The 8,849-nt window shown below is 51.6% G+C and overlaps 2 protein-coding genes and 1 long non-coding RNA gene across 8 annotated transcripts in view; 2 read left to right on the top strand and 1 right to left on the bottom strand.

Annotated features, from left to right (window-relative positions):
* The first annotated feature begins 246 nt into the window (after window positions 1–246).
* Window positions 247–4,849, top strand: ITPRIPL1 (ITPRIP like 1). Of its 5 annotated transcripts, none has more exons than XM_019446200.2 (3): window positions 247–485; window positions 642–754; window positions 1,598–4,849. In XM_019446200.2, exon 3 carries the CDS (start codon window positions 1,612–1,614, stop codon window positions 3,253–3,255), a length of 1,644 nt encoding a protein of 547 aa, XP_019301745.1. In that variant the 5' UTR covers window positions 247–485; window positions 642–754; window positions 1,598–1,611; the 3' UTR covers window positions 3,256–4,849. The 5 variants fall into 5 exon arrangements, with proteins under 5 accessions (XP_019301745.1, XP_019301754.1, XP_019301763.1 ...); XM_019446209.2 differs by having other exon boundaries at window positions 1,319–4,849; XM_019446218.2 differs by lacking the exon at window positions 642–754.
* Window positions 4,850–5,343: 494 nt separating this feature from the next.
* On the bottom strand, window positions 5,344–8,520 carry LOC109265166 (uncharacterized). Its single transcript, XR_008418026.1, has 2 exons — window positions 8,234–8,520; window positions 5,344–6,726 (listed from the first exon to the last, which is right to left on the bottom strand). It is a non-coding gene; the product is annotated as an uncharacterized LOC109265166 (long non-coding RNA).
* NCAPH (non-SMC condensin I complex subunit H) overlaps window positions 8,500–8,849 on the top strand; it is a 33,824-nt gene continuing 33,474 nt past the window's right edge. For both annotated transcript variants that reach the window (XM_053890975.1, XM_053890974.1), the window contains exon 1: window positions 8,500–8,633. In XM_053890975.1, coding sequence (XP_053746950.1) covers window positions 8,615–8,633 — 19 coding nt within the window. In that variant the 5' untranslated portion in view covers window positions 8,500–8,614. The remainder of the gene's footprint in view (window positions 8,634–8,849) is intronic.

Genomic DNA, 8,849 nt, shown 5'->3' with positions numbered 1-8,849 from the left:
ACTGCAGTTGCCCCTGGCACCACCCCCAGGGGCGTGCGCGCCCCTCGGCTGTGAGTCCGAGACCACAACCCCTCCGCTCTGCACACGACCCCGCGGGAGTCGGAGCGGCGGACAGAAGGCGCGCGTACGCGATCAGGGCCACCGGGGCCCCAGGGCGGCGCTCCAGCTGCGCGCTGGGAGGTGGGGTTGGGGTAGGAGGAGCTTGGGAGGGGCGGAGCCTGGACGGCGGGATCCGCGGTGCGGGGGCCCGCGCCCACGGAGCGGCGCCCACGGAGCGGCGCCCGGCGCGGTGGGGTCTCCCAGGCGGGCCGCGCACTGGCAATCGGGCCCTCGGACAAGATGGTGCGTTCCCCGGGAGAGGAGAGAGGGGCTACTCCCCCGGGCGGCCCCGGCGAGGCACACGGAGCTCCCACCCCGCCGGGAAAAAGGCGGGGGCGGTCAGGCCGCACTGTCTCTTTAAGACCGTGTTCCCGCTAACACCGACGGTGAGTAACCTGGCCCCAAGTCCTGGGAGAAACCCCCAGAAGGGTAGGCGGATGGGAATAGGGATCTCTGGGCGTGGAATTTGGGGAAGTTATGAATGGGAGGGGGCACCCTGCTTTGAACCACAACCCAGCCCGGTACCTTGTAAATTTTAACAGAGCTCCTGGAGCGGGCAGTGAGACTAAGCAAGGCCAAGTTCCAAAGGGAGGAGAGTCCCTCCACCTGGCTTCAGCGCCCACACGGCATAGTCCTTCGTAATCTCGTAATCTCGGTAAGCCCAGTAATTTGTGGGGGTGAATGCAAGAAGCTTCCGGCCTCGTGGTGGGTGGGGAGGCAGAGGATCCGATGACTGCTGACTGTCAAGTGGCTTTGGGCAGCTGGTTCTTCATGAACTTTCCTGGGCTGAGAGGTGGAGCCTTCCCTGCCTCTGCGTCTGGCCCATCCAAGAAGGGGCATACAGCATAATAAGCCTTAGGACCTCAGAGAGAGAGCACAGCAGGAATCAGTGGAGAGGAGGATGGCAGGACTGTGCCTCCCTGGTGCCCACTGGCAGTTGCCCCACTGGGCATGAGGGAGGAGAGGCTGAGTGGTCTGATGACACAGGGTGAGCAGAATGAGGATTGTGAAGTCACAGAAGTGGGATGCTACAGCTGGGGGCCTGGGGTTGGCTGCCTGGCAAGATTTGGAAAGGTGTTGCCCAGGAAGATCAGTACTTTCTGCCAGTGGAAGGCCCTCTGGGATCAGCAGGGCACGGTGCCTTCCTGGTGCCCACGGTGGACTGATGAGTCGGGTGAGGCCACCCTACCACAAGGGTCCCCCTCCCTATTCTACACAGGAATGAAAACAGTCCTGGGTCCATACTCTGGAAGCCTAAATACCACCCACACCATGTGGAAGGAAAGCAGAAAGACTGAGTGGCACATCTTGCTGACCCCATTTCTCCCAGACCACCTCCTGGGCAGACCCTTGCTCTGTCCATGCCCAGCTCTGTGAGCTTTCTGTTTGTCCTGAGTACCTTCCAGGATTTGGGGTTCCAGGGCTCTGGGGAGTACGCACTGGAGAGCAGATGAATCCCGAAGATCACCACTGACTCCCACCCTCCTAATTTCTCCAGATGCAGAGGCCTCCATGGCTGTGATAAGCCTTCTGTTCCTGGCAGTGATGTATGTTGTTCACCACCCCTTGATGGTCAGCGATCGGATGGACCTGGACACACTAGCCAGAAGTCGGCAGCTGGAGAAGCGGATGAGCGAGGAGATGCGCCAGTTGGAGCTAGAGTTTGAAGAGAGAAAGCGGGCAGCTGAGCAGAAGCAGAAGGCAGAGAACTTCTGGAGAGGAGACACATCCAGTGACCAGTTAGTGTTGGGGAAGCAAGACATGGGGTGGCCATTCCAGGCTGATGGCCAGGAGGGGCCACTGGGCTGGCTGCTGGGAAACCTGTGGAATGCTGGCCTCTTCTGCCTTTTTCTCGTCTTTGAGCTCCTGCGACAGAACATGCAGCATGAGCCGGCCTTTGATTCCAGCAGCGATGAGGAGGAGGAGGAAGTCCGTGTTGTGCCCGTCACCTCCTATAACTGGCTTACTGACTTCCCCTCGAGGGAGGCCCTGGAATCCTTTTACAAACACTACGTCCAGAATGTCACCCGTGATCTGTCCTGCACCTGCGAATTCGTAGAGAGCTTTGTGGATGACCTCATTGAGGCCTGTCGGGTGCTCAGCCGCCGGGAGGCTCACCCACAGCTGGAGGACTGCCTGGGCATCGGGGCTGCCTTTGAGAAATGGGGAACCCTTCACGAGACTCAGAAATTTGATATCCTGGTGCCCATTGTCCCTCCGCAGGGCACTATGTTTGTGCTGGAGATGAGGGATCCGACCCTAGGCCGCCGCTGTGGCTCTGTGCTGGTGGAGTCGGAATGTGTGTGCAAACGTGAGAAGATTCTGGGGGACGTGCTGTGCCTGGTGCACCACCACAGGGATCACTCGGCTCTCCTAAGCAAGTGTAGCAGCACCATCAAGGTGGCTCTCTGCACTGGCTCCCACCTGGACGTGTGCAAGACAGTACAGTGGTTCCGGAACATGATGGGCAATGCCTGGGCCCTTGTGGCCCACAAGTATGACTTTAAGCTCAGCCTCCCACCGTCTACCACCTCCTGCAAGCTCAGGCTGGACTACCGCTCAGGCCGCTTTCTCTCGATCCACTTGGTTCTGGGGGTGCAACGGGAAGACACGTTGGTCTACTTGGTGAGTCAGGCTCCTGACCAGGAACAGCTCACCAGTGTGGACTGGCCTGAGTCCTTTGCAGCCTGTGAACACTTGTTCCTGAAGCTGGTAGGGCGTTTTGCTCCGGAGAACACCTGCCACCTCAAGTGCCTCCAGATCATTTTAAGTCTCCGGGACCTTCAGAGCTTACCCCAGGGAGCATCTCGTCCTATCCTCACCTCTTACCACTTCAAAACGGCCCTCATGCACCTGTTGCTGCGGCTGCCCCTAACAGACTGGCAGCACAGCATGCTCTCCCAGCGGCTCCAGGACATCCTCTGGTTCTTGGGCCGTGGCCTCCAGCAACGGTCCCTCCATCATTTCCTCATTGGTAACGCCTTCCTGCCCCTGACCATCCCGGTCCCTAAGACATTTCGGAATGCTGAGCCTGTCAATCTCTTCCAACACCTGGTGCTAAACCCCATGGCACACTCACAGGCAGTGGAAGAATTCCACAACCTTCTGACCCAAGTGAAAACGCTGCCCTGTGCCCCATTGGCTGGGGCACATTAATGTAAAGGCCATTAAAAAAGGGGAGAAGGTATTTCTGAATCCTCAGGCTGCCAAAGAGTTTATTTTTCAGGACACGTCAGTGGTATGTGTGATGTTTACCTTGCCAGTGGGGGGGCTATGATAGACGAAGACACTTTACGGGGTACCCGAAGTGCTCATAAGGATGGGGTCCAACCTGTAGGGTCTGATCTACAGTGTGTCTTCTGAGGTTTTCTTCTCCTGCCTTTTAGCATGACCCAAAGAGGGCCCAGGGAAACGGGTGTTATAGGAGGATCTTGCAGCTAGAGTTGAAGTCCAGAGGCGGCCTGTGAAGTTGTGTTTTGTATCAACACTGGAAGTGAAAGAGAACCAGAGAATACCTCCGTCGCAGCTTATTCCTTTTTGTGAATGACTCCCAGCAACATTCCTTGCAACCTGGTTTCCTGGTTGAACTGTTAGTTTAATTCACATCCAAGCTGATAGCGCATCATTTTATCCTAAATACCTGTGAAGGCAATTGCTTGTGTGTTAGGATCTAATTTTTCAGACCTTCTCTATTTGAAGATATAACCAAGATGTTTGTTTTCCTTTTCTTAATTTAGCCCTATTTTCATATATGAAGTAGAATATAATACAGCTGTTTTTATGAATCTGAAAGAAAACTCCCACTACTACCCAAAGAATTCATTAGCACTGATTCACAAATATTAAGTCAATGGTGATCTATTTCATAATTGTGTAAATTTAGTGTATTTACTAAAATTAATGACATAGCCAGCATCTAACAAGCTTCTCAAGCCTGGAACCAATGTTATAAAACCCTTACAGAGGACAGTCTTTTTTTTTTGGCGGGGTGGGGGGCGGGTGGCTCTGAGATGAACAATTAGTGTTTCTAAAGGGAGCCATTTGTTTTGTCAAATGAAAAGGTTTAACCCCCATGTGTAGCCGTGCTTTTTCTCAGTCTGTTAATGCCTTTGTATTCTCTTTTCAAAGATGACAAAGGGAGTTTTTTGAACTATGTTTGCGGTTTTGCAAAGCAGGATCATCACAATCCAGGCCCGTTGCCAGGGTCGGACAGGAAGGGACTGTGGAGCAGTCCAGCTCCAACAAAGTCGTGATTCTGAAGATACGATTGGTGGATTTTTCCCGTCTTTCAAAAACCTGGGCATCCTGATGAGGAGGCTTAAGAAAAGTGACTGTAGTTGTGGGTGTGGTTGTTTTGGAAATAACAATGCTGTTCCTTCCCTGCATGCCAGGAAGATCTGGGGAGGAGAACCTGGCCGCACATTTAACTCGATCACAGGGGGGTTTAGATGCTGGCCTGGTGGGCTTTTGCTGTATCCACACCTCTCCCATGGCAAAATTAAATTACAAATTTATGTCCCAGAAGCTGATGCGAGTCAATATTTGAGGCTCCTACCGCACATTAATGGCTGTGCTCCGTGTTATCTGCTGATACATGCCAGGTACTGCTTTCAAGCTAAGATGCAGTGATGGTTGGTTCCATGCTCGTTGGGATTTTGATGTTTTAGAAACATCCATATTCTTTTTGTTTAGAAAACAATTTGTTGATGTTTTAGTTCTGAATCAATAAAGGAAGTTATTTTGTGTGTCAGTTGGAATCTACATAATAACACACACAGAAGACCAGTATTCTCACATGCCTGTTCCCAACATGTTCATGTTCTCCTGATAGCTTCATCCAGTACATCCTGCTATTTCTCAATGCACCTTGAACCAGTCTGCCCTGAGGTTTCCCAGTGGCATGGCCAGTAGCCAGGAAAGAATAATTCAGAATGTCATTCATTTTCATGGTGCCCAAACCAAAATATCAGCCAATTTAAAAGACTGCAAACAACATGCAGAAGCTGTAGGAGGCACAAATCTCAAGTTGAAAGGTAGTATGATGTTCTAGAGCTCTGTGGTTTCCAGTCTAGTAAGAGGTAAGAAAACAGGAGCGAACAGAAGACAACAAAGGGAACAGTCAGCGAAGCTTGGGTGGGGCAGAGGGTGTTAAGAACGAGTATAGAAAAAACAAGTAGTAATGGAAAGAACAGAGCTGTTGTGCTCTGGGAATACTCTTACAATGAAAGGGGAAACTTCTCTAGATAATTTAGGAAGCTGAGCTTTATTCTAAAACAATTCCTGGCCGGCACCCAGGATACCACAGGAGTTCTAGTAATGGTTATACTTAACGTTCATTGAGCATTGCCAATGGTCCAGGCACTGTTCTTAATGCTAAGTTACCTCTAAGTGAGGTAACTCATTTAGTCCTCACACTATAACACCATGAAGTGAGGGCTTTATCCCTTCCATTTTACCTATGAGGAAACTGAGGCACAGAAATGGTACACACTGGGGCGCCTGGGTGGCTCAGTCGGTTAAGCGTCCGACTCTTGGTTTCGGTTCAGGTCATGATCTCACAGTTCCTGGGTTTGAACTCTGCGTTGGGCTCTGTGCTGAGAGTGGGGAGCTTGCTTGGGATTCTCTCTCTGTCCCTCCCCAACTCGCGCTGTCTCTGTCTCTCTCAAAATAAATTTAAAAAAGAAAAAGAAATGGTACACAACTTCCTCAAGGTCACATAGCTAGTAAAAGGCAGAGCCCGGAGGAAAGTGCATGTCCTAGCAACCTTCCAGCATGGTCTTGGGAATATCAAGATGTAGGAGTTAACATGCTTTGAAAAGCTAAAAGCACTACATTAAGATAAAGGGTGGTGTGTTGTTTAGAAATTCTAGAAGACAGAAATTGTTGGTCCTTAGCCCAGTCTTTAGGTCAGGAGTTTCGTATCACGTACAAAAATTAAAGGCATTTGCTCAGAGGCCAAAATGAACGTAAAGCCATTTGCACTACATGCCTGTTGAGCCCCAGTGACTTGTTTATATCATGAACTACATTGTGATACAAGCCAGCTGCAGGATGGAAGGTCAGGGCAAATTTGAAGCCGAAAGATTGTTCAGGTCGCCAACCGATAACGGTATCGTTCCTCACCTAAAGGTTTTTGCCATTCATTTCGGGGAAGTAGATCTTGGTAAGGAGTGAAATGGGGAAGGGGAATGGCCCCAGTACTGCTTTTCTGGCAGACCAGGAGTGGGGGCGGGAGGCACTACTTGGGGTGTGTGCAGAGCAATTGAGTTTTGCATACCACTGATACCACTGATAAATCATTCAATCTTTTGGCACCCTCCACCCAACTAACCCCTCGAGAAACAAAGACGGCATTCAGATCTGGAGGTGAATGACCCGCCTGCAGGGGGCGGAGCTGGCTCTCCCTCCCAGCACAGGGAGCCCCAAGCAGTCCAGTGAAGGGGTATTATCTTCACTGTTTTATAAACAGAGAAGAAAATGAGGCCCAGAGAGGTTCACATGCCCAACCGAGGATTTAAGCCTGTCTTCCAACTTCACACATTCAATACATATTCAAGCACTTGCTGTGTCCGGGGCTAGCACCGGGCCCTGGGAAAACAATGGCTTCATCCTCATGGAACTGACAACCTGTGGAGGAGACAGACATGAAATAGTCACACCAGCGGATGTGAAATTTCAAAGGTGACAAGTTCCACTAAAACTTCCAGTAAGGACACTTGAGCATATCAAGGAAGGCTTCCCTGAGGAAGTGATGTGAGCTGAAACTTGACAGGTGCCAACTGGGTGAAGATGGGGTTGAGATCCTATGTGGAGGACATGTGCACATGGCATGTGCAGAGGCCTTGTGGGAATGGGCATGATGAGGGAGAGTCTGATGGAAGGCCCAAGTGTCTGGAGGGCAGGAAGTAAGCGGAGGCAAGGTGCAAGATGAAGCTGGAGAGGCTGCAGGGACCAGACCCTGTAGGGCCTTCTAGACTACTTTAGAAGTTCCCAGAGCAATGGAACTTTTGAATGGTTTGAGACTTTGGGAAGTGACAGGTTGGTACTTAGCAACAGGTACTTAGCAACAACCACCCTGGGTGCAATGACGAGTGTGTCCGAGCAGGTGTGGGGCTGCTGCAGACCAGCAAGAAGGTAATATGGATGAAAAAGAGACGCAGGGCTGAAGAGCTTTTTAGGAAGTAAAAAGAGTTCAACAATAGATTGTGTATAGAGAATAAGGCATCCAGGATGGCTCCTGGGTGCTGATTTGGGTCCCTGGGTGGCTGGTAGAATCATTTGCTGAAAGACACTGTAAACCTGCATTCTTCTATTCCACACTGCCTTGCGCTAAAGATTTGAAGGTGGTCACTATTTGTGCAAAAGCAAATAGGCTTATGAAGAGGTTTGCAACAAAGGGTAGTACTTTTAATGACGGAGGGGCACTGATGGCATTCAGCGGACAAATGGTGTGGAGGTTGCTGAACAGTCCTACAGAGTCCCACGTGTCAAGAATTGTTTCACCCTGAATACCAATAACACCCTTGAGGGGAAACACTGCATAAAATGCCAGATGTGTGTTGTAAGAAATAATGGGGGCAGGGTGGTGCCTGAGTGGCTCGGCCAGTTAGGCTCTTGATTTTGGCTCAGGTCATGACCTCAGAGCTCATGGGATTAAGCCCCAGGTCCGGCTCCGTGTTGACAGTGCAGATCCTGCTTGGGATTCTCCTTCTCTCTCTCAAAATAAATAAAAAACAAAAAAGAAATTATAGGATATTCTAGAGATATTTGGGGAAATTTCCCTGGCCTTTCCTCCCATAATACGATTCTTGGGACCACATGAAGAATGGGTAGGTGCTAATTATACCCATCTCATTTCTGACCTTAACCTTTTCTTTAGTGTGGCAGGGGTAGGAGTGTGGGGGGGGGAGGGGGGGGGAGGTGTAGATATCCATTAAGCTTTTCACAAGAATGTGAGTAAAAATGATGGCCTTCATTCAAAACTGTATATACAACATTTCGCACCTGTCCGCCTGCCCGATCCGTCCATCGTGTTGTTGGCTCCTTCTCACCTCTGTCCCATACCCCATCCATCGCTTTCTACCTCCTTAGTGTTTTGCTGCCCTCATAATACAGGTCACTATGAGAAATTAACCTTGTTTCCTAGTAATCTGCCCCCATCGTTAGAAAGTGAATTGCGTGAAAGCAGTGTCTTCGCCCGTCCTGCTCCACGCTGGAGCCCAGCTAGTGGGCTAGTGCCCAGTTCCGCGCCTAAGCTCGAAAAGAGGGAGTTTTCATGCTATTTCAGGGAGTCCATGGACCCTCTACAGTGCGCTCACAGGAACCGAGCAGGAAACCAGCCATTCCAAGCAGCACACTAGTGCACAGCCCGGCACACCCCCTTTGCGGGCGGAGGATGAGGCGGCCTGCGCAGGCCCGCTTCTGGCCCCGCCCACGGCAAACGTCACCGCGGCCGTTACGCCGTTAAAGCGTCTCGGCGCGCGATTTAAAACCAGCTCCAGACAGGGAGAGCGAGATGGGGCCTCCCTGCCCAGGTGAGGTTGAGCGGGTGCGGGGTGCCGCTGGAAGGGGTCGGCGTGAAGCGGTGCTCCGGGCGGGCAGGGTCGGCGGGCGGACTGAGCAGGAGGTGCGGATATTCTCGGCCTAGTTGTTGGTCTTGGGCTCTGCTGGTGGAGAGAGAGGCAGGCGCGGAGAGGAAGAGGCGGGAAGGAAGAGTGGGGGAGGGGTGTGCCCCGCCAATCAGGACACGG

The sequence above is a fragment of the Panthera pardus genome, unplaced genomic scaffold, assembly GCF_024362965.1.
Source record: "Panthera pardus isolate Hobbes unplaced genomic scaffold, ASM2436296v1 HiC_scaffold_26, whole genome shotgun sequence".
Classification (NCBI taxonomy): domain Eukaryota; kingdom Metazoa; phylum Chordata; class Mammalia; order Carnivora; family Felidae; genus Panthera; species Panthera pardus.
This window is presented reverse-complemented; position numbering and strand designations above follow the sequence as displayed.

What these genes read in the sequence shown, in the direction of transcription:
- ITPRIPL1 (XM_019446192.2), top strand. Translation starts at nt 1,051, where the DNA reads ATGAGGGAGGAGAGGCTGAGTGGTCTGATGACACAGGGTGAGCAGAAT. An exon ending in ACGGTGGACTGATGAGTCGG is followed by an intron (nt 1,274 to 1,597) that starts GTGAGGCCACCC and finishes TAATTTCTCCAG; the next exon opens with ATGCAGAGGCCTCCATGGCT.